Here is a 26,368-nt window from a genome sequence, read left to right on the forward strand (position 1 = left end):
TCATTATGAATAAATTCCATGAAAAAGAAGTTTTGTTGATCATTTACTTGCTTATTTAGGAAAACTTTCATCATAAATAGTGAATGTTACACGAAGTACACAGGCTGTAACTTCCCAATTTTGCAAAACCTCTATTTTCCCAATGCAAAATGAAATATTTTGTCGTAGTGGAAGGGTAAGGAGTAATGCAGTATGTTACACATTCGATAAAGGCATTTTAATAAAATTTACATCTCATTTTTGAAAGCTATACATTAGAGTACTTAAAGCTGTTTTACAGATAAGGCACTACAGCAATACGAGATGATGGACGTGAGGCAGCCTGGAGGTCACCACATATGCCAAAAACAAACTTTCCTATGTGATTTTTTGGTAGAACTATTTAAGGGCTGGCCATACACGAATAATTTTGTTTCATATCTTACATACACCATATATACAAGAGCTGTAACCATTGACCAGTATCCAAGGAAGATTACATTGCTCCACAATAGCACTCTATCAGCAGAGAAGATCATTACAGTTCCATTATGTGTCTAACTTGATGCAGCATTGGAAATCTCAAATCGGAGAGCCATGTCCACAAGCATCTGGTATGGACATTTAGTTGGTAGCCTACATCTCCATACAATAACAATAGCAATTTACACATAAAATGCACCTTTTCACAAATTTCACTGTTATGAGAAATCGGTTTCTTTATTTCTGTAATATGATTCAAGTAGCTGTTATAAAATGTAATTAGGCTGGATTGTTTCGGCTATGTGGTGGCTCCATACAGACAGGCCTTCAGGTCTGGTTTGTCATTTACACAACACATAACAAATAAGCAGTAACGATTGTTTCTTTAGTTAGGCATTCTGGCACCTCTTGGTTAGGAAGCAGAGTTGCATTGCCTCATCCTCACATAAGCCTTTTTTATACATGTCCCACCCGCCTCATTATGTTATTTCACGCAAAAAATATAGAATAAATGGCATAGTAGGATAAGAATGTTTTTAAGTAAAATAACTTCTGCCAACAGTATTAAATACTGTACACTTCATCAGCAATCATAGTATGAGCATATCGTTTCATTTGGAGTAAAACGATATGAAGAAAATGCAAGAATTCGAAACGTGTAATGTAATGTATCTTTGAGAAGTGCTGTTGTATACCGTGACAATCAAACATCAATCTGCATTAGTCGTTGTAAAGGACGGAAGGAAATACATTGTCCTCCAGAAGTATTTGTTAACACATGTGTACATATGCTATACATGTATATCAGTTTTTCCTCTTCTTATAAACACTCCTAAAAATATATCTTTCCTGTCAATAAACTGTTTTCCACATGTGTACGTAATTTCTTCAGAAAATATTTTCGGTACACGAAACTAAATCATATCATAACCTTATAAAATTATTTTATACAAGATTTCGACGAAATAAATATTTATATCACATAATTTACACACTATAATTTTTTTCTAAAATATTCCTTTCTAGTCATGTATTTATATGTGGGTACGAAGTGCCGTCCTTGATCACTTAAGAGAGTAGCACATCAGACACTCTTCATCACAGAGAACAGCATGCTTCACTATTCAAACATGCCGTTCGAGTTTTAAATACAGCAAGTTTTGCCTGAGTTGCATGAACATCAGCTTAGAAATATTATAGTTTATACGAAAACTGGCGGCCATTCTAGCACCAATATATATTCGCTTTGGAGCTAGTATTCATTACTGCCATTTATGTCATGTCCATGATTAAAAGCCACACAAAAGATTCGTTTGGTTCTGATTTACAGTACTTCAGTCTTCATGAAGCCGCTGAAAAGCCGTAAAAACGTACATTACTGTTCGAATTTAACAACTACTTTTCAGCATAAGCGCCAGGAATAGATATATTTATTGAAATTCCGTCTTCCAGAGTTTATGACTTTTATTTGTCTGCTAGCACTATTAACTTAGAGAAGATACTAATGGTCACTCGAATGCGGAAGGACTAAGGCAAAAATCATTACAGGATGCTTATCTCTGAAAAGTAAATGTTTCTGTTTAAATTCCTGCTGACAGACAAATGAGAGGACGGAGGAAGCAAGACAACAAAAAGTAGAAAAAGTCTGAGTAGAGACGAATATCATGGTCACTTCAGTGTAAATTCAATTGGGACGCGTCAAATATCGAGACTCATTTATGACTCGTTCACGTAACTAGGAACACACTTTCGACTTTCAGAATATCACTCAATGAAATTGTGATTCGGCTGGTTCTAAGAGATGTGGGTATTTAAAGAAAATTAGCGCCGTCTGTTTTAGTCTACAAGTAGTTCCTACCTTCACTTGCTATTCATTTGCGAGACACAGTAGTTATAATATCTTACTAATTTTCTTTGTTCTTTGCTTCTTAACAATCTGTCCTGCAATGCTATCAGAGAAAAATGATAACAGGTTCTCTCCATAAGTATTGATGTAGTGTTTAAGCTACTTAGAAATAATTCTGTCATCCTGAAAAAAAAAAAAAACTAACTTCATCTCCACGTTTTTGTAGCTCGAAACTGTGAAACGTGCTGCATTCCGTGGTAATCCAAAGCTCAAATACAGTAGCCACATTGCAAATTTAAGTCTTTTAGACTGATATCTGAAACATACAACATATACAAAAGATGCTAGCGAGTTGATGCTAGAAGTATCTAAAAGCGCGAAACAGACCAATATCCTAACGAAAAACCTAAAAAATGAAGCTAATGCATCATGGTTGACAAATGATTCCATGGATGGAATTTCCGTCATATTTGCTATTCTCAACACGATCTTGTGCTATTTTCAGCAATTGTGGGAGCTAGGAATGCCTAAAACTTCGTAATGGTGAAGACTTGACGTTCTGCCTATTGGGCAAAATTCATGATTGCTGAATTTTAATCATATATTTTAATATTGTCTATTCCCGCATTAATATTTACAAACAAGTGTAGCCATGGATGGCTTTAAAAGATATTATCAGTTCTTAATGATGTTAATCGAATTGCGTGGAGCAGCTTTCACTCAATTGTCATTTCTCCTGGCGGAGTCATACTAGTCGATGTTTGTTAGAAAAAAAAATCAACTGTAGTATAAATTATTTTTGCTGAAGTTATGCTGTATAATTGGTCAAAATAAAACAAGTAAATCGTGTCTAGGACAAACTGCCTGCTTACTCATCCCGATTCTCTCCGTATCTTCTGTAACTGTGTAGTACGACTACAAATTCGGGCTCTGTATAATATACAGAACAAATAAGCTGGTAAAATTCAATTAAATGTTTTTGAAAACTTCTAGACCCTCTCGCGTCGATTGCATATGTGCTGATAAATTTACAAAGTGATATCAAGCTAAAAGCTTAGGGTGGTCGAGTAGGAGCATTTTACAGACGAATAGAGCTCTTGCGAAGAGTAGGACGGATGAGATTCTCTTGCGACCTGTTACTGGCCATCCTCAGACATAAGATATTCCCATTATATTCAGCTTTAGGAAGTGGTGGAACCCAACAAAAGTATTACGAAGGTACTCAAAGTGCTTGCATTATAATCGTTGTAGTAAATGTTCTTTCCGTCAAAGATTAAACGGAAAATTCAGAGAACTAGTATTAGAATATAAATTTTTTTTACTGTTCACTGTTTGCATTTCTGTAGGTCGAGCACGTAATAGCAAGTGCAGAAAAGCAGGCATAGAGAAGCATAGACAGTCATTTGCCTCCCCACCAGTGGCTTACAGGAGAAAAGAAACGGAGTAATTGCCGTCGAATTTCACATTTAGCATATGCCTAGCTCTAGTGGCGAGTGGAAGCAGAACTGAAACATTTCGCTGACAGCACTCAACTTGGAATCTACAGGTTGCGCAAAATAAAGCTAGCCCAAAAAAAAAATTGGCCCAGAAGATATTTGATGCGTCTAAAGATAGACAACAATAGTTACATCATACACACCAGGAGAGAATGATGTAAATTGGGTTGCCTATCTTAAGGTGTGTGAAATATCTTCTGGGCCAGTTTTTTTTTCCCTTACGCTATACTAATGGTGTAAATGTTTCCGCGAGCTAGTCTCAGATATTTCTTGACATTTTCTCGTAGGTACTGCTGGATACTCCCAGTTTCGAACGATTCTGCGCATTACCTCCCCCCTCCCCTACCCTCTCTTCCTCAACTGACTCCAGCAGCTAATGAAGTTTCATCTATCAGTCAGTGCCGCTTGATGGCGATAAAAATTCTCCTCCAGGCTACGATCTGGCCATTCTTCAGTGAGGATGCAGTTCTAGCGGCTGTTGTCCGAAGCAACATTTCACAGTTGTGGCAATATAGAGCGTGATTGCGCCGTCACTACCGCCATGCGAACACCGATCCCATCCCATGCACGTTTCCCTATCACTCTCTCTCTCTGCACAGGTGCGATTGGCGCGAACTATATCAGGTAGTAAGTATCGTCGTACCTCACTTAAACATTACTGCGAGACATTCACGAGAGGGCAGAACTCTGAAAAAAGTACAAAGCTCTCAGGTATACTTTAGGATGTCAAAAGAAACTTAAGGAGTGCTAGAAGCGACCACAGGTTGGGCAGAATAGATTTGGCCCAGAAAAATATTTCATGCGCCTTAAGGTAGGCACCCCAACTTACACCATTCGGGCAAATTATGTAAACCGTGTTGTCTATCTTCAGGCGCATCAAGTATTCTCTGGGACAGTTTTATTCTGCCTGCCCGGCACAATGTGGATTTCTGTTGCCTGGAAAGCGGCCGACCAATCAGTTTCTGGATCGCGAGAGTGGAATCACAGTGGCACAAGTGGCGGCAGCCCGCAGGCTAGCGGCAGGTGTTGATGGAGCGGCGCTCGACGCACGTCTTGCAGGTGACCTCGCAGCACCAGCGGAATCGGCACTTGCAGTTGACCTTCTCGCGCACGACGCGCGTGTCGTAGCCGCGGCTGCAGCACAGCAGCTCGCAGCCGTCGACGCCGGGGGAGGTGGCGTTGCACTCGCGACCCTGCGTGCCCAGTGAGCCGGTGCGCCGGTTGGGCAGGCAGAAGTCGGGCGAGTCCTCCGAGTAGACGAGGTCGGTGCGCTCGGGCTGCTTGATGGTGGGGCCCTCGGGCATGAAGGAGCGGCCGTCGTTGCTGGGGATCACCTTGGCGGCGCCGTCGAAGCGCTCCTTCAGCCGGTTGCCCACGTCGCGGAACGGCGGCATCTTGCGCCAGCACGTGCGCAGCGTACACGACCCGGACAGCCCGTGGCACTTGCACTCGGTGCGCATGAAGTTCTTGATCGCCTGCAACCAGACAGAAAGCTTCAGTGTAACGTCCGGAACGTACCACGGCCCAAACACGAACAATCGGTTCGGCTCATGTTTGACAGATCGCTTTTGTACCACCCAAATAGACATTTTGTCTCGCAGAACCCCTTCCGCAGCCTCCTTCCCGTTTTGCGAAAATCACCCGTGACGTTCATGACGTGCAATCCATTCGAAATTGAAGGGATGAGTAGACAGCTGAAAAACTGAACATTTTCATAATTATATATAGGGGCCTTAGCCAGCCGGTGTGGCCGAGTGGTTCTAGGCACTTCAGTCTGGCACCGCGCTACCTATACCGTCGCAGGTTCGAATCCTGCCTCGGGCATGGATGTGTGTGATGTCCTTAGATTAGTTAGGTTTAAGTAGTTCTAAGTTCTAGGGGAGTGATGACCTCCGATGTTAACTCCTATAGAGCTCAGAGCCATTTGAACCATTTTTTTGGACCTTAAACGCATATTTTCCAAAATGTCGAGAAAATAAACTTTTCCGACTGCCGGTTGTGTACCCGCAATGTTGTCACTCTTCAACGGAAGCGGCGCTGACAAACGGCCCAGTTAAATGGCCAGCAAGTGAAACTTCTGAGTCCCATTTGTATATACATTCTGCAGTATTTTTAAAACTGTTTTTATCTGTATCAAAATTGGTGGACGCAGGAGTGTTAATAATGTAAGTACATCAGTACGTAATAATACGAAGTTAGGTAAATAAATTTCTAAAACAACTGGGACAAGTGAAGAATTAAAATTTTTAATTCCGCTCGTTTAACAATAACTCTTTCACTCATTATGTTACATATTCTCACATTCCTTCGGACAACTATTAAGTTCATAAAAATGCTCATAGAACTCTCAAAGCAAATGTATTTGCGAAAATTAGAGCATCTGATGAAAGCAGTCTGCGAGTAACTACAATGTTTCTCTGGAAAATTCGGCGAAAAACAGACTTAGTTTACATTTCAAAATATTTCTTTTTCGGGAATTAATTTTGATGCATACTACCCATTACAACGATTGAAAAATCGGTGCTGGAAGTTTATCATAAACGATACAATGGTTTGTTATTCCTACCATGTTTCCAGGAGCGAACTACAGTTACGAACCTCCTGAAATTAAACTATCGCTGGGCCGCCGCAGTTGTTGTCATAAACGAGTTTTAAAATATTGATTCTTCACTCATTTACTTTATTTGACATAGTTATTTATCAACTTTGTTATTTTTCACTTATTAATTCACCTATCCCCAACAATTTCTACATGGGGAAAAATACACATAAAAAATACAACAGAATGTGTATACGAATCGAACGAAGATCCTCCACACCCCAACATTATGCGTACATAAGTGCCAGTGGTAAATGTTTATTTTCTTTGTTTCACGGAAAATAAGTGTTCTCGGACCTCATACACGATTACAATAAACGCTGATGTTTCTGTTATCTGCTTATTCCGTCAATTTTGAGTCGACTGCACACCTAAGATGGGAGCAGGCGTTAGTGATTCTTGATTTCTTATAGTCCTTCATTTTAGGTGCTACACAAGCGAGTTACCAAATGCAGCCCAAATTAGTTGACCGTGTCTGGGCCAGTCCTCTTTCTAGAATCCCCGTATCATAACACTGTTTAGTGTCGGCAAATTCAGTGTTCATGGCGCCTCGGGTAGTTGGACCTAACTTTCAAAGGAAAAAATTTGTAATGCTGCATGTGTTACAAAGTTTATATTTAATCCACTACCGTTTCGAAGTCTAGACCGTCATAACCAGGTGGTAGGGATCTTCTACATAGCAGTTTACCAGGAGCTTCCACTGTGACTCACAAGTGGAATAATAACAGTATGTCTGCTGCAGTATGACGAGGAAAATCCCATATGATTGTCGTTGTAAAAATGGTTCAAATGGCTCTGAGCACTATGTGACATAACATCTGAGGTCATCAGTCCCCTAGAACTAAGAACTACTTAAACCTAACTAACCTAAGGACATCACACACATACATACCCGAGGCATGATTCGAACCTGCGACCGTAGCGGTCGCGCGGTTCCAGACTGAAGCGCCTAGAACCGCTCGGCCACAGCGGCCGGCATTGTCGTTGTAGGTTGGGGTGACTCCTACTACTAAAGTTCGGATATTTTCTTTGTGCTTGCAACCGTTTGGGTTTATTGCAAGAAACAATGAATTGTTTGTAATTTGAGCTCTAATAGCGAAAGGATATCTCTTTGTCGATACATGAAAAATCAAATATAAAACTCACTCATTTTTTAATCTTTAAGCGTGTTTTACAGACGGACCGGCAGCGGAGAAACCAATAGCTCTAATATATTCAAATTACTTATTACTATTTCTGCATTAACTTTAATAGTACAACCAAAAATACTATTTTGCACAAAGTTTACATCTAAAACTACCCGAGAAACTCAGCATTGCCGGGTGTTTATTTATTTTAATCCACTATTATTCCATCTCCGTCCCCCTCCTCTCTCTCATCGTCTCCTTCTTCCCCTCTTTCTGTCCACCTCCTCCTCCCCTTTCTATCTCCTCCTCCCCCTCTGCCTGTCCACCTCCTCCTGCATCCTCTATTTGTCCATTTCTTCCTCCCCTCTCTCTGTCACTCTGCTCCCCCTTTGCTTGTCCACATCCTCACCCCCCTTCTCTCTGTCCATCACCTGCTTTCACCCCCAACCCCATCCCACTGGGAGGTGGGTGGCTTTTACTCCCACCCTACTTCTTTCCACACAGTTAGTAAAATGTGTACAAAGTCCGGATGAAATCGATCCAGAAGGTGAGGAGGATATGTTGAACATGCAAATATGTTTATAACATATATGGAGGTATGGAGATATGGCAAGAACATCACGCGCACTTTTAAAAATCGTAATTCTTATTCTCTTTTCCTATGCACTGAAAAGTTGTGGTGATACTCAGATACACTCTGAAGCACACCCTTCATCGTTATGTTACTTTTTTGAAGGAATCTGTCGTAGTCCTCTATGAGTTTGACGCCTCTCAACCAGTTGATTTACAGCTTTCAGTTTATTAACTAGGTAAAGACCCGCCTCCATACGCTAGCTCACGGCTGTGTGGTCACTCTCGACGCGGAGGTAAGCCCGTTGTTACCCTGATGGTTGAGAATTTACACTGCCAGTATTTGGCCGACAAGGGGAGAAGAGGTGATGACGTTAAGTTCCTGATCACCAGTCTCTCCTCTACTGTCTTGGATTAAGTTCCACACCTCTCCGCAGTGTCTTATTAAGTGAAGGCAAGTAACGGCGTTACGGTGATGGTTCAAATGGCTCTGAACACTATGGGACTTAACTTCTAAGGTCATCAGTCCCCTAGAACTTAGAACTACTTAAACCTAACTAACCTAAGGACATCACACACATCCATGCCCGACGCAGGATTCGAACCTGCAACCGTAGTGGTCGCGCGGTTCCAGACTATAGCACCTAGAACCGCTCGGCCACCCCAGCCGGTAGTTATGGTGATCCGTCCGTTTTATGGGGACATTAAACGGTGTCGCCGTTGGTGACATTCGAGAGGAGTAAGGTATGTGCCGGCACCGTGTTTCAATCTCACCCTTCCCTTCATGCCTCACAACAGAAACCCAACACTAAACTGTATAAGCACTCGTCAAACTCATACACACCACGCAGACACACATTTGACACTTCATAACAGGTCGGAGGAAAGAAAGGCAGACCACTTCCACTAGGACATTGCCAAGAGCGGCGATGCAGGATTCCTGCATCGGCTCCCCAATACTCATTGCCTGAGTGTGGGACTACTTTGACTTGAACCAGATATCAAGTCTTACTGAAATATTGATTTCTCATGTCTCTGCGAAGGATTTGTCGATAAGGAACTCGTCTTTCAAGGAAACTCTGATAAAAAAGAGGCTCTTTTATTAGAAAAAAACAACTAAGTGCTATTATGGATAATTTCTATGATTTGACCGATTCATACTTCATCCCTTTCAATGTTTGTATCTTATTATTCCGCCTCACCATTCAATAATCCGTCTTTTTCATTTTTGTTTCCAAGGCGACAGATTCAGGAGCAGGCATCATAACTGATTTTTCAGTTTTTGTTTAAGCACGCGAGACTAACAGGAGCCGCACGGGGCAGCCGAGTGGACTAGGCGCCCTGTCACGGTCCGTGGGGCTCGTCCCGTCGGAGGTTCGAGTCCTCCTTCGGGCATGGATGTGTGTGTTGTCCTTAGCGTAAGTTAGTTTAAGTTAGATTAAGTAGCGTATAAGCTTAGGGACCGATGACCTTAGCAGTTTGGTCCCATAAGACCTTACCACAAATTTCCAAATTTCCAACTAACAGGATCAACAGACTGCTATTTATTACATTTTGAAATAAATGTGAAATATAAATACAGTGCTTCGACTGGAGAAGAGACATAGAGGCTCAATTCGATGTACGCAGTAATAGGGAAAATATAAACTTAAGGAATTATGCGCTCTTCTAGAGGGGGGTAATAAAAATTCATCACAGAGTACAAACATTTTCAAACAAAAAATAGTTTACCATCCATCTTGCATGACGAATAGCCTCAGGAGCACAGAAAAATATTCCACAACACGTTGTTTCATCAAGAAAGATCGCAGGATGTCCGAAAACTTCAGCATATTTCTTTAGCTGCCTCAGATTTTGATACGGAACTTCTAGTTTTGTTATGCAGGTTCTCAGTCCACTTAGCAATTCTTATATCGGGATGACTGCTTTCTACCAGCAAATCGTTACTCGCTGCTCTGCTAGTGTAAGATACTGGTTCTCAGTTAATTTACACATCTGGAAATTGTAACAAAAAACTATTAGCGTTCGTTTGACAGATGGCAGATTGTTTCCAGTTATTTCATGTTTGTATTACCTTTGGAAATAAATTCTCTTTTATAAAAGGAGTAAAGATCAAGACACTGCACTCATTATGACTGCCATCTTGCCTCGAAAACGAAGAACGAGTGGGGTGGTCTGACTCGATGCGTCAAAAGGAACGGCTAGGCGCGCTCTTGCCCTTTCTTTACCTGTCGTTGAACTGTCACATTGCGACCTGGAATTGGTGTCACTATCCAGTCACAATACGATGTCTGAAATGAGAGCGCGTTCGGGGGAATGGAGTAAACAGACTGCCTATATTAGGTAATCAGTGACTCTGGCCTGCAGAAGTAATATTTGCCGAAGTTGACTCGTTTATTTCATTTTCTAAGTTTTAGGGTTTTTAGAGCTCAAAGGCGTCCATTCCCCTTCTTCCACTGACCCCAAATTTCCCCAAACTTAACTGCACATGGGATGTAACAAAACTAGGAGGTAGCTTAAGAAAAATTATAAAGGATTTAAAAAAGGTTTCATATAAAGAGTCACTCTGAAGTATATCTACACAATTTTGATCGTAGTCTAGTCACATGTTGTTCCCGAAGATGTATGCGGAAAAGTTGGCAGAAGACGCATGCTACTTGACACTTCTCCACGCATCGTTGGTGCAGGTGTGTTACCCAAAATAACAAATTTGCAAATATGTAAAATGAATATCAGATTGTACAAATAAATGATATAAAACAAGAGGTATGCAGGATGACTGTCTATCTGAAATGTGATTACGGATACCTACGCTAGTCATTAGGCTGTAAGTCTGAATAGCTTAACGTCTGCGACTCTAATCTGAAGCTGTGCCAGAAAAGGCTCGGGAAGCATTTTATGAAACTAACGTGAATTTTATGAACGACTGGTGGCAACTGTCTCTAGTTGTCTTTGATTTAATACTCAGTCAAAACATTCTAAAGCCCACGTATTGGATACGCTCAGTATGCCTTTCCTTCTGGTCCAAAAGCGATTGTGGTGCTGTGTGTTAGACAACATTGATCCTACATTATGCTGAAGAACTAGACTCTCTACCGTCATGGTGTACTGCTTTCACTATCAGTTGTAATTTGCAGCTACTTATTACTCAAGCCGCTGTCACATTGTCAATGAAACAGTTACCTGCTCAATAAGTAGCTGTAGTTCAAAATGTGCCATACACGAAACTAGTATGTACCTGCAAATTAGCTTACGGAAGTCAAACATGGACCTCTTACGTGCAAGCAATTCTAAGTTTACAGTAGCGCATTGAGCAATGGAGAGATCATGTTGGACTTAACAAGATGTGACAGGAAAGAGCCAAATGTATAACTGAAAATATAGAATTAGAGGACTCCACGGTCAACGTTATGAAACTGATATGGAGATCGGCTAGGTGTGTAAGGATATGAAATATATGAAGAAGGAGACACTTTGTTCTGAGTTGCGATACGAAATAACCTAGATGATGATCTAATGAAATATGGGTTGGCGACGGCAGAAAATAAACGAGACAAACTTAGCTGTGAAAAGCTGAAGACTGTGAAACTTGGAGAAAACTTAAAGAACAGCAAATGGGCAGAAGATGATAAATGAGTAATGGTGGTCATTTACCAAATGCAAGAGATTCGTATATGAAGCCTTGTGGCAGATGGCAAGCCTTCGTTGTTCTTCTCCTGTGAAAGAAATAAACACCTTCTCCTGTGGTGTAAAAGAGTTGTGTCTTAACGCGCATCTTATGAGTGTAGTTTACTGGTGGGTGCGTGCAAAGTGTGGTGTCGATGTGCCACCGGTCTTACAAGGGGAGGCCACAACGTTTGGAACGCGGATTTACTGCGAACTTCATACAGTCGTAGTACTCCATGAGGACAACAAACTGTGTAACCAGTAGCGCGTACTTCTCAAGCGATACTGAGAAAATCGCAAGATAATTTCGGTCGTCAAATATACAATCTCTGCGTGGCCATTTTTACCATGAAGCGGTTGTAGCCGAGTGCTGCTGGCACGGTAGCTCAGCGTGTTCGGTCAGAGCGTTAGCTACCCCTTCTAACAAATACAACTGAGCGAACGGATCAATGAACAAACTGAACGGGTGTAATCGGACGTCCGCCCTGAACAAATTCAACGAACAATATAGAACATAATGTTTACTTTTTTTAAAAAAAGAAAAAAGTTGTTGGCGTTCAAGCTACTGGATCGCTGGATCGAGTTCCGTTCGTCAGTTATTATTTTTTTTATTTTCAACACAGTCATTTTCTTTACTATTTGTATTACAATTGATATAATGGGAAAGATACGTATAATCGGATGAACTTTTATTAAATTTGCAATGTTATTTGGCAGTCTACTAATTTTTATTATCACAAATAATATAATATTCATAACTATCGACTAGTAAACGACCAAACGCATGAAGTGATACTGAAAATGTATGGTTGTCCGTGTCTTCAGATCTGTTCGTATTTAATCGAAAGAGAACGAGAATTGCTTCTCGGAAGACGCTATTAAGATACACTCGATACTGCATAACCAAATATCAGCGCCGATTTTTAAGAAAATACTGCGTTGTGCATGGTTTGCTTCCAAATTATCGTCTGAAAGGGAGATTTTCGAAAATGTTAACGAGCCGGCCGAAGTGGCCGTGCGGCTAAAAGCGCTGCAGTCTGGAACTGCAAGACCGCTACGGTCGCAGGTTCGAATCCTGCCTCGGGCATGGATGTTTGTGATGTCCTTAGGTTAGTTAGGTTTAACTAGTTCTAAGTTCTAGGGGACTAATGACCTCAGCAGTTCCCATAGTGCTCAGAGCCATTTGTTAACGAGGTTTGTTTTTCCACGGAAAACGCCAAAAGACCTTGCCTATGCGGAAACGTAGCATTTATTCAATGCGGTAGGTGTCGTTTAACTTTGTTTTCCATGTTTTTACGAAAAATACCATCCTGCAACTTGTAATGCCGAAAGAGACGATTAATTGTACATCTTTCGGAAGCCGTCTGTGCCTGTCAAAACTTGGAGGTAACAAGTAGTTTCGGGCTCCTTCCAGGCATAAGGGATTTCTCAAATCACGGACAAGTATACATTTTCAGTATCACTTTATGCGTTTGGTCGTTTACTAGTCGATAGTTATGGATATTACATTATTTGTGTATAATAAAAATTAGTAGACTGCCAAATAACATTGTAAATTTAATAAAATTTCATCCGATTACACGTATTTTCCCCATTATATGAACTGTAATATACATAGTAAAGAAAATGACTGTGTTGAAAATAAAAGAAGAAGAAGAAGCAGACGAACGGGACTCGATCCAGTGATTTTGGGGCTTGAACGCTAACCACTCAGCTGCCGCCGCTTCATGGTAAAAATGGCCACGCACAGGTATATATTTCACGACCGAAATTATCTTGCGACTTTCTCAATAACGCTTGAGAAGTACACGCTACTGCTTACACATTTTGTTGTCCTCATGGAGTACCACGAGTGTACGAAGTATGCAGTAAATCTGCGTTCCAAACGTCATGGTCTCACCTTGTTAGCGCTCCCATCAGACCGGTGGGTGAGAGTCACACGCTATCACTTCACGAGACAGTACGGTTTCGAATTCAATCTAAGACATTGATGCTAAGTCGGGTGATCAGGAACTGTGTTCCAGCGCCTCTCTCTCCATTTCCTGCCAAATACTTACGACGAAGATATTTTCTTCCACCACCTCAATTTGAACCGGCCAGGTCGGAAACGAGCGCCACCGCACTAGGGAAGCTCTGACCCGCTCCGTCCCCCTTCCCCCATCGACAAACCAGTGCGTGCTGCGCGGGGCTGCCTACTCACCAGGCGGCCGGCGTCGTTGTTGTGCAGCTTGACGAGAGTCTTGATGTCGGAGCGCCGGCGGTAGGGCGCGTCCATGAAGTCCTTGGAGCGGCGGTAGCCGAAGTTGACGTTGTCGCCGCAGCCGCCCCACTGCCACTCGCCCTCGGCGGCCTGTCCCGGCTGCTGCGGCTGCGGCAGCTGCTGGTGCGCCCCCGCACCCGGGGGCAGCGCCGCCGCCATCGAAGGCGCCCCCGCAGACGCCCCCGCTGCCCCTGGCGGCAGCACCGACGCCGGGTGCTCGGGTGGCAGCGGTCCCATGCGGCCGCTACCTGCCAACCACCAGAACCGTGTCGCACTAATGCATTTCGAGAAGCGAATGTGAAGACAACTTAGAACTGTCGAAAGGGAAGGACAGCATATTTATCACACAGCATGGTTTACGGATAAATAAAGCGGAAGGCTGTTCTGATAATTCAAACGATGTCCAAAGGAAAGAAAATATTGGTGACTGAAAAAAAAATCATGAAGTGAGTCCACAGGGTCAAATTTTTTTGTCCATTCCTGTTCCTTATATTCAGGATGCTCCATTGATCGTGACCGGGCCAAATATATGTCATGAAGTAAGCGTCAAACGAAAAACCTACAAAGGACGAAACTTGTGTAGCTTGAAAGGGGAATCACGATGGCGCTATGGTTGGCCTGTTAGATAGCGCTGCCATAGGTCAAACGGATAGCAACTGTGTTTTTTTAAATAGGAACCCCCATTTTTTGTTTCATATTCGTGTAGTACGTAAAGAAATATGAATGTTTTAGTTGGACCACTTTTTTCGCTTTGTGATGGATGGCGCTGTAATAGTCATAAACATATGGCTCACAATTTGAGACGAACAGTTGGTAACAGGTGGGGTTTTTAAATTAAAATACAGAACGTAGGTACGTTTGAATACTTTATTTCGGTTGTTCCAATGTCAGACATGTACCTTTGTGAACTTATCACTTCTGAGAACGCACCCTATTACAGTGTGCTAACCTGTAAATACCACATTAATGCAATAAATGCCCAAAATGATGTCCATCAACCTCAATGCATTTGGCAATGCGTGTAACGACATTCCTCTCAACAGCGAGTAGTTCGCCTTGCGTAATGTTCGTACATGCATTGACAATGCGCTGACGCATGTTGTCAGGCGTTGTCGGTGGATCACGATAGGAAATATCCTTCAACTTTCCCCACAGAAAGAAATCTGGGGACGTCAGATCCGGTGAACATGAGGGCCATGGTATGGTGCTTCGACGACCAATCCACCTGTCATGAAATATGCTATTCAGTACCGTTTCAACCGCAAGCGAGCTATGTGCCGGACATCCATCATGTCGGAAGTACATCGCCATTCTGTCACGCAGTGAAAAATCTTGTACTAACATCGGTAGAACATTACGTAAGAAATCAGCATACATTGCACCATTTAGATTGCCATCGATAAAATGGGGGCCAATTATCCCTCCTCCCATAATGCCGCACCATTCACTAACCCGCCGAGCTCGCTGATGTTCCACTTGTCGCAGCCATCGTGGATTTTCCGTTGCCCATTAGTGCATATTATGCTGGCTTACGTTACCGCTGTTGGTGAATGACGCTTCGTCGCTAAATAGAACGCGTGCAAAAAATCTGTCATCGTTCCGTAATTTCTCTTGTGCCCAGTGGCAGAACTGTACACGACGTTAAAGTCGTCGCCATGCAATTCCTGGTGCATAGAAGTATGGTACGGGTGCAGTCGATGTTGATGTAGCATTCTCAACACCGACGTTATTGAGATTCCCGATTCTCGAGCAATTTGTCTGGTAATGATGTGCGGATTAGCCGCGACAGCGGCTAAAACACCTACTTGGGCATCATCATTTGTTGCAGGTCGTGGTTGACGTTTCACATGCGGCTGAACACTTCCTCTTTCCTTAAATAACGTAACTATCCGGCGAACGATCCGGACACTTGGATGATGTCGTACAGGATACCGAGCAGCATACATAGCACACGCCCGCTGGGGCCAATACCCAATACATCAACACGATATCACAATAGCCATACATCAACACGATATCGACCTTTTCCGCAGTTGGTAAACGGTTCATTTTAACACGGGTAATGTATCACGAAGCAAATGCCGTCCGCACTGGAGGAATGTTACGTGATACCACGTACTTATACGTTTGTGACTATTACAGCGCCATCTATCACAAAGCGAAAAAAGTGGTCCAACTAAAACATTCATATTTCTTTACGTACTACACGAATATGTAATAAAAAATGGGGGTTCCTATTTAAAAAAACGCAGCTGATATCCGTTTGACCTATGGCAGTACCATCTAGCGTTCCAACCACAGCGCCATCTGGTTTCCCCCTTCAAGCTAGACGAGTTTCGTTCTTTGTAGTTTTTTCGTTTGATGCTTATTTCGTGAGATATTTGGCCCGGTCACTATCAATTGACCACCCTGTATATTTGAATGACTTTCTGCATAACATTCAGCAAGCAAAGTTGGGACTTTTGCAGACGACACTAGTATTGTAATAAAACCCATTAGAGAGAAGGCAACAAAAGAGATGGTAACTGGTATTTGGCAAGCAATTATTACTGGCTGTCTGATAATGGACTCTCCCAAAATTTTGAAAAATCACACTACATTCAGTTTTTAACAACAAATAGATTCGTACCAACGATCGATGTAGCGCATAAGCAGGAGTCGGTAAATAGGGTACATTGCTCCAAATCTTTGGTTTTACATACTGGTGAAAACTTAAAGTGGAAGAAGCGTATTGTTGAGCTTTTCAAACAGTTAAGTTCAGCAACACAAATACTGATGTCGTAAGCACACGTACAAACCTCCTGACGTATTTTACATATTTATTGGGCCAACTCGTCACTTATAACGATAGTACTGATTGTACAAAAGCGAGCAGTAGTAATAATATGTGGTGTTCACCCACAGACGTCATGTAGGTAACTCTTTGTGGAGCAAACAATTTAACTGCGCCGTCGCAAAACATATATTCACTAATGAAATTCGTCACAAATAAACCATCACACTTTGAGAAGAACAGTGACGTCCATACGTACAACACTAAAGGGAACAACGACCTGTACTACGCGTTGTTAAAGCAGTTAGTGGCTCAGAAATAAGCCCAATAAGCAGCAACAAAAATTTTCGATCATTTGCCCAATAGCAGAAAATGTATGACAGGTAGCGAAGCAAGTATTAAATCTAATTTAAAATCTTTCCTTCTTCACAGCTCTTTCTGTTTCATTGACGAATTTCTACTTAAAAACTGGTGGCAAAAAAAAAAATATTTTGTGAAATATTTATAAAAATTAAGTGTAGTTTCATGGGGTGGGAATAAAAATAATACTTTCTTCATTAACGTTAATACCAGTCATGTAAACACACCTATAAACTGACTCGTTCCACATCATTTCGATAAAATGATCTATGAAACATGTAACTAACTAACTAAACCTATACGAAGGTGCAGGAGGAGGAGTGGAGGGGAGTAAAAGGGACAATCACAAACATTTGAAGCCGATTTCCATTTGAGGGCGTTGCTGCAACGTATTGCAACGTAGCACGACTCTGATTCGGGTATACACCGATGAAACAAAACATTATGACCACCTGTTTGGTAGCGTGTTGTTCCACATCTCAAGCACAGTACAACAAAGACTCTGCTTGATATAGTACCAGAAGTACCTAGCACCAGATGTCTACGAACAGGTCAAGCAGTTACCGCAAATTAGGGGATAGTGATTTATTGTCACGCAACTGGCGCTCGATATACTCTGAAGAGCCAAAGAAACAGGTGAACCTGATTAATATCGTGTAGGGTCCCCGCGACCACGCAGAAGTGCCACAACACGACGTGACATGGACTCGACTAATATCTGAAGTAGTGCTGGAGGGAAGTGACGCCATGAATCCTGCAGAGCTGTCCATAAATCGGTAAGAGTACGAGGGGGTGTAGTTCTCTTCTGAACAGCAAGTTGCAAGGCATCCCAGATATGCTCAATAATTTTCACGAATGGGCTGTTTGGTGGCCATCGGAAGTATTTAAATTCAGAATAGTGTTCCTGGACCAACTCTGTAGCAATTTTGGACGTGTGGGGTGTCGCATTGTCCTGCAGAAATTGCCCAAGTCCATGTGAATTCACAATGGACATAAATGGATGAAGGTGATCAGACAGGATGCTTACGTAAGTGTCACCTGTCAGAGGCATATCTAGAGGTATCAGGGGTCCCATGTCATTCCAACAACACACGCCCCACTGTATTACAGAGAATATACCAGCTTGAACACTCCCCTGCTGACATGCGTGGTCCATGGATTCATGAGGTTGTCTCCATACCCGTACACGTCCATCCGCTCGATACAATTTGAAACGAGACTCGTTCGACCAGGCAACATGTTTCCAGTCATCAACAGCCACAGGCGAGGCGTAAAGCTATGTGTCGTGCAGTCATTAAGGGTACACGAGTGGGCCTTCGGTTCCGAAAACCCATATCGATGATGATTCGTTGAATGGTTCGCACGTTGACACTTGCCGACGGCCCAGCATTGAAATCTACGGCAATTTGGGGAAGGGCTGCACTTCTGTAACGTTGAACGATTCTCTTCAATCGTCGTTGGTTCCGTTCTTGCAGGATCTTTTTTCGGCTACAAGGATGTCGGAGATTTAATGTTTTGCCGGATTCTTGATATTTACGGTACACTTCGTGAAATATTCGTACGGGAAAATCGAACTTCATCGCTAGCTCTGAGATGCTGTGTCCCATCTATCACGTTCAAACTCACTTAAATCTCGGTAACATGCCACTGTAACAGCAGTAACCGATCTAACAACTGCGCCTGTCACTTGTTGTCTTATATAGGGGTTGCCGACCACAGAGTCGTATTTGCCTGTTTAAATATCTCTGTATTAGAATACGCATGCCTATACCAGTTTCTTTGGTGCTTCAGTGTATGTTCCGATGGTTACAGATCAGACACATTTGCTAGACAAGACATCAGTATGAGTTCATACCACTGTAGCACGATTCTGACCTTGCAACATGAACAGTTATCCTGCTGGAAGTTATCATCACCGTAGGGGGAGATTTCAAGCACAAATCGATGCGTGTAGTCCACAATAATATTCAGGTAGTTCATCGCTGCCATGTTGCCTTCGATTAGCACCATAGAACGTATGGAATCCCAACTCAGTACACCCCACAACATAATTCTGCTCCCACCGGCCTGCATCTGTGGCTCGATGCATGTTTCGTGCAGCCATTCGCCTGCATGACGTGTAAGGATCTAAAGATGGACCTGGTGTAATACGAATGCGGTTCATTCGACAGGTGACACGTTTCTATTGATCCACGGTGACAATTCAATGATGCTGTGTCATTGGAATCATAACTGATGATGTCTTTGGGTCAATACTGGAACAGTTAGGGGTCCCGTGATGTGGAGCACAATGTTCAACAATGCCCTTTGAAAGATGTGCTCCGAAGCACTTGCGCCTGCGCCAGCGTTAACACTTTCGTCATATTTGCCACAGATTGATGTCAATTCTCGATTACACACGGGGGATCCTCCGACCTTTATGTTTTGGATGAGACGTGCTCGTCCAAAACCATACGGCCTACTCCTTATTTTCACCATCCTTCAACCACGTTCTTTAGGCGCTCACGACAGTAGTACGCCAACAGGCGATCGGCTTTGTTTTTTCAGAAATTCTCAGTTCCAGCCACAGCGCCATAACAATGTGCCCTTTGTCAAAACTACACTACTGGCCATTAAAATCGCTAGACCAAGAAGAAATGCAGATGATAATCGGGTATTCATTGGACAAATATATTATACTAGAACTGACATGTGATTACAATTACACGCAATTTGGGAGCATAGCTCCTGAGAAATCAGTACCCAGAACAACCACCTATGGCGTAATAATGGCCTTGATGCGCCTGGGCGTTGAGTCAAACAGAGCTTCGATGGCGTGTACAGGTACAGCTGCCCATGCAGCTTCAACACGATACCACAGTTCATCAAGAGTAGTGACTCGCGTATTGTGACGAGCCAGTTGCTCAGCCACCACTGACCAGACGTTTTCAATTGGTGAGATATCTGGAGAATGTGCTGGCCAGGGCAGCAGTCGAACATTTTGTGTGTCCATAAAGGCCCGCACAGGACCTGAAACATGCGGTCGTGCGTTATCCCGCTGAAATGTATGGTTTCGCAGGGGTTGAATAAATGGTAGAGCCACGGGTCGTAACACATCTGAAATGTAACGTCCACTGTTCAAAGTGCCGTCAATGCGAGCAAGAGGTGACCGAGACGTGTAACCAACAGCACCCCATACCATCACGCCGGGTGATACGCCAGTATGGCGATGACGAATACGCGCTTCCAATGTGCGTTCACCGCGATGTCACCAAACACGGATGCGACCATCATGATGCTGTAAACAGAACTTGGATTCATCAGAAAAAATGACGTTTTGCCATTCGTGCACCCAGGGTCGTCGTTGAGTACACCATCGCAGGCGCTCCTGTCTGTGATGCAGCGTCAAGGGTAACCGCAGCCATGGTCTCCGAGCTGATAGTCCATGCTGCTGCAAACGTCGTCGAACTGTTGGTGCAGATGGTCGCTGTCTTGCAAACGTCCCCATCTGTTGACTCAGGGATCGAGACGTGGCTGCACGATCCATTACAGCCATGCGGATAAGATGCCTGTCATCTCGACTGCTAGTGACACGAGGCCGTTGGGATCCAGCATGGCGTTCTGTATTACACTCCTGAACCCACCGATTCCGTATTCTGCTAACAGTCATTGGATCTCGACCAACGCGAGCAGCAATGTCGCGATACGATAAACCGCAATCGTGATAGGCTACAATCCGACCTTTATCAAAGTCGGAAACGTGATGGTACGCCTTTCTCCTCCTTACACGAGGCATCACAATAACGTTTCACCAGGCAACACCGGTCAACTGCTGTTTGTGTATGAGATATCGGTTGGAAACTTTCCTCATGTTAGCACGTTGTAGGTGTCGCCACCGGCGCCAACCTTGTGTGAATGCTCTGAAAGGCTAATCATTTGCATATCACAGCATCTTCTTTCTGTCGGTTAAATTTCGCGTCTGTAGCACATCATATTCGCGGTGTAGCAATTTTAATGGCCAGTAGTGTACTTATATCAGTGGATTTCCGCATTTGCGAGCCGTATCTTCGCTAGAATGAGTGCCAATTCGTCTCTCTTACGCTTACGTTCTTTTCTTACTGCGTCACATAGTCGCAACGCCACCAGGAGGCATTCATTTTCGCAGTGAGCAGTGGTCTTAATGTTCTAGCTCATCAGCGTATAGGGAAGGATATGTGGGCAAGGTATACGTTTGGCAATGGTGTCTTTCCGACGTGCATGCGATACGTGCGGAAACTTTAACTATGGCGACATTATTACCAGGTGTTTCCAAACAGGATCAACTTGCCTTTATTCTTTTCTTGGCTGCCAAATAAAAAACACTGGAAGATACCCATCTGAGAATGAAAAATTTTTATGGGTCAGCATGTCTGTCGAAAAGCACCGTTGTGGAATGGGTCGCCAATCGGTACTGTTGCTTCATGGTAATGCACCCTCCCCTATCACAAAAGTCGTAATGAAGAAGTTACGGCAACTCAAGTGGGAGACATCTGAGCATCCTCCCTATAGTGGTAAACTTTCCTCATGCAATTATCACGCCTTGGATGCTTTACTAGTTGCCTTGAAGGGTCGACGATTCCTTTCGGTTGAGGATGTGCACCAAGCATTTAGGGAGCTATGCACTTCCGCACGCAGCAAGAAAGCTGATTTACCAAACGGATATCTTCAACCTGGTGCGTCGGTGGGACGGTAGCCTCAATGCTCATGGCGATTTTGCCCGATTGGCATACCGATTCTAGATTGTACGGCGTTCAAACGGAAGCTTTTTTATCGACCCTTATAGTAGAAGAGAAAGTAATAGCTTGCCTAACAACAAAATTAGTGATGAAGTAGTCAAAGATGTTTCCATGTAGGAACCCGGATAACTATGTAGGTGCAGAGAGCTTGAACAGGATAGATAAGTTATGGGATCTTTTGGGAGTGATGAATTGGGAGAGTTTCTCACGTTTCATGAACAAGTTTATTCCTTTTTAAGGGCTCAGTTGGTCGCGTCCAGATTGGTTACACAAAAAAGTTGCCATTCTTGTCGGGGCCGGGAAATATGAGTTTAACTTCGCCGTTTCGGACTTAAGTCCACAATAGAGCAGGGAGAAAAGACGGGATTGCTAGCTTGGAGCCGGTACAAGACAGAGCAGTACGACTTTACTCGTTACTCCTCTAACAGTCAACGAGTGATTATTGCTCCTGCACTTTCCCTATTGGCAGCACATATCGAGTGCATAGCGGATAGATTCGTCGTCAGCACTTCAAGCAAATAAATGACTTTTGAGGCGACTAGCTTACTTGGTACGTACCCGCCAATGAACTATAACTGCATATTGCAAGAAAATATTTTAAAAAGAAAACTCCATATGATGACAAATCTGGCTGAGTGACCTGCACATTAGTAAGGCGAGAGCAAGCAAACCGTCATATATTGATTCACACAATCGAAGAAAGCTTGTTTCAGTAAAGGGGTTCCACTGCGACAGGTATACATATGGGGAAATGAAGAAGAAGTTCCTGACAGTTCTACGTCTGGAGGACAACATTGTGTGGAAGTAAGGACGAGGATTGGGTACGCGTCTCCGCAATCAGACTTGTGATAATTTGTGGAGTTGCAGTATGGGGGAATAATGCTAGCATGGATACCACACTGGCCATACTTCATTATATGGATTTAGCAGGAGGATCATACAGGCTGAGAACTGGAAATATGAAGGACATCCAGAGTAATGAATGTGGTAAACACAGAAATAGTTGGGGCAATGGTGAATGACTATACAGAAACTTCCAGCTGCTTCAATAAATCCTTCACTATAATAGTAGGAAGGTGGGAACAGTGGAAGAAGGAACCATTATCTCGTGCAGGTTACGTAGTCTGGTTTACTGACGAGTCTGAAAGAGAAGAAGATCCCGAAGCTGGGATATACGGAGTACAGAACAGACTAGAGAGCGCAAAGTCTCTAGGGAAGCGTTATTCAAGGTACAGAGATTCGCTATCAGTGTGATGGGGGGAAACTCTGTAGGTGTCACTACGATCTTTTTCTTTTTTTTAGTTTTATTTGCTGCCATTTACAAACGACCTGCTATCTTGTTACTAAGACAAGTCGGATGTTCACAATATAAAATTGTACATACACAGAATGTGAAACCTATTTGTTCTCTTCTTATTTTTTATACTCTTGAACAATATTAACAGTATTGCAGCTTTAAATACTTAGAGACTTAAAAGCAATTAAGAAACGGGAATACTTAAAATTAACAATTTACGTTAAAAATTTGAATAGATAGTATTAATGTTCCATAATAAAATTTATTTAGTAGTTCGTAATGAAACTGCTTTCGGCTTCTTGGGCCATCGTCACAGAAGTTGTCTGACGATTGCCTAAGAAGTCGAAAGGTGGTTCATAACGAACTATTAAATACATATTTTTGTGGAAAATTTGTAATGTTTATTCGAGTGTTTAACTTGTCTATGTTCCTCCAAAAATCGACGGAATATTCCATAAATATTAGCATTTTATATGTACATGATAGGAATTTAGAAAGATAGAAAGGCGTTATGATATATTAACTCATGAATATTATAATTCGAAAAATGTCGTAAAACTAACTAGATTCTGGCATCTAAGAAGAAGAAATAAAAGATAGTAGGAAAGTATGTAGAACGTATTAGAGGTCCCACTATCTAGCTATCTCGGGTGTGACGGTTTGGCAGTCTACGAGCCTATCGCATTCTAGTTAATGTGCAAAATGAATCTTTGACATTCATCTGACAAATTTAAGTGTGTTGACTTGTATCTGTATTACTCTTATACTACATTTGTTACAAGTCACATGTGATTTAGTTGTACATCTTTTACTTCCTTATTTCTACGTGTTGTATGCATGGTGTTTGTGTTGTCTGTAAGGTAAAATTTTATCTAAGCTTAATAAACAATTATTTCATTTAAATTACAGGTGTTACACAACACGTTGCTACATATACGAAAATATTTTATTATAGATGATCCATCTCTTTGCTCTTTAATTTGCTGGCCTTTCTCTTAACTTCGTCTTTCAGTAGTAAGTGCACCGTTTTATTTGCTGCAATTGTTAGTTTATTGTTGTTACACCTACATTGATATCTTCGAGGAGTTGCGTAGTCTTTTATTCTATCTTCTTGACAAGAATTGTAGCACCTACATTCACCGAGACAGGCAAGTAGCTGTGAAATCTCTATCATCCCCTACAATGACATCAAAGATCGTTGCAGAATCCCATTAAATTCTTATGAGACAGTGGGAAAGTAGCAGAGGAAACCAGCTGTTTGTCCTGGTCACCTGGTTGATAGACCAGCCACGGCAGGGATAACGACTGCAGTTATTGGACCGGCACCCCTCCAATCTAGCACTAAAGCGATTGTAAGATCTAAACTACACAGCGGGGTTAGGAAACCCGAAAACAAAAAACAAAAATGGCAAGCTAATGATGCCTAAATGATATTTAAAGAGAAGTTCTGTGATCCTAGATTTGAACAGGAAGCAGATTAAATTCATGGTCAGTTTAATGACGCGCACTTCAAGAAACAACTGTGCACGATAGAAATACACCAGAAAGCCCGTAAGGGTAAACTATGGTACAGGGATTAAACCGCAACACATTTAATCTTCCAAAGCGAAACACTGGAGGCCAAAAGGCATAAAATATTTTGGTTGATAAATTCTGAAGAAATTGTGGCTAACAGAGATATAAAGGGACTCTTTTAGTTTTAAGAATGCTGGTGGCCTTCACTAGAGTGAAAGAGAGAGCTACCGCACCTAAACTGACCTTCGGTGTTGGCAACAGGGGCCAGGAACACTGTTGTTTTGTCTTCCTGGTTAAAACAAAACAAATTAGAAATGGTGGATCATCGGAAAACCGAGAAAGGAGAAACTGGAAGCATTCTAAATGTGGTGCTATCGGAGAGTACAAAAAATAAAGTAGACAGTAAATGTATGAAATTAATAAGTACTAAAAAGAACAAACGAAGTAAATCGTCTATGGAAGACCATAGTGGAAAAGCAGTGGAGACAATTATGTAATTATTACGCAGACATTAAAAGAACGCAAGGCCGGAAGAGTTGGAACGCAGCACGAAACCAGTTACAACACTGGTGTATAATAGAAAAGGGAAACAAACAGGATCAACAGGCTGTGTATGTATACGATACTGGTGCTTTCGAACTGAGTTTCCCATTCCCACTTCATCCCCACTGCCGTATGTACTGTTATATACACAGGTTCTGTAATGCACTAAAAGTCAAAATTATACGGATGGTCGAGCAGCTTATTTTAAATGCCTTGAACCAAAGCTCGGAAGGGCATAGTTGTGCTTGTATTTAGGAAAACTATCAAGATTCGCTGGGCCAGTTGCATCAACTCTCACTAGCAAAGTTTCAAGGGGCGTAAGCGACACGATGACTTTAAGGCAAAGGCGATCCATCCAATTTGTTTGCTCTTTTTGAACGTGTCTTTCAATATCCATTCCAAGTCAATGTGAAATTGTCAGTCTATCAGTAGGGCTTTATCGACGGATATGGTACAAATGCGGTAATTCAAATGTTCAAATGTGTGTCAAATCTTATGGGACTTAACTGCTAAGGTCATCAGTCCCTAACCTTACACACTACTTAACCTAAATTATCCTAAGGACAAACACACACACCCGTGCCCGAGGGAGGACTCGAACCTCCGCCGGGAGCAGCCACACAGTCCATGACTGCAGCGCCTCTGACCGCTCGGCTAATACCGCGTGGCTGCGGTAATTATTGCAGTCGAGTAACTGGTAAAATAACACGAAGAAGATCCCTTGCATTAGCGTTGCAGAGAAGAGCAGAGTGAAATACCCAGCACGCTTATCGGAAAGTGTACCTGTGACAGTGAGCAACTATCAAGGATCTGCTTTGTCACCTTCTGCTGTTAATTCTTATCATAAACTTCAAACACGATTTCTGCAGTCAGATGGACTCTGCCGTGCGCAAAAGGTGTCACACGCTCTTCCAAAGAACATCTTCAACGACGAACCGAAACCAGGTATAGCGGACTCCAGCAATATCGTCTGTACGTAAATGTCCACAAAGCAATTACTCGGAAAACAAGTAACTCTTGCTTCCATTAAATTAAATGAAATCGCACTAAAGAGGTTTGAACATTTCTGGTACCTCGGATGCCATATGCAAATCGAAACG

At 42.5% G+C, this 26,368-nt stretch overlaps 1 protein-coding gene across 1 annotated transcript in view; it reads right to left on the minus strand.

Moving 5' to 3' along the window:
* Positions 1 to 202: 202 nt before the first annotated feature.
* The window catches only part of LOC124594535 (protein Wnt-6), a 609,760-nt gene continuing 583,594 nt past the window's right edge, over positions 203 to 26,368 (minus strand). Inside the window, exons 4-5 of the mRNA XM_047132908.1 lie at positions 13,967 to 14,274; positions 203 to 5,279 (exon numbers count right to left, since the gene is read on the minus strand). Coding sequence (XP_046988864.1) covers positions 4,818 to 5,279; positions 13,967 to 14,274 — 770 coding nt within the window. The 3' untranslated portion in view covers positions 203 to 4,817. The remainder of the gene's footprint in view (positions 5,280 to 13,966; positions 14,275 to 26,368) is intronic.

Source organism: Schistocerca americana, chromosome 2, assembly GCF_021461395.2.
Source record: "Schistocerca americana isolate TAMUIC-IGC-003095 chromosome 2, iqSchAmer2.1, whole genome shotgun sequence".
NCBI classification, from domain to species: Eukaryota; Metazoa; Arthropoda; class Insecta; order Orthoptera; family Acrididae; genus Schistocerca; species Schistocerca americana.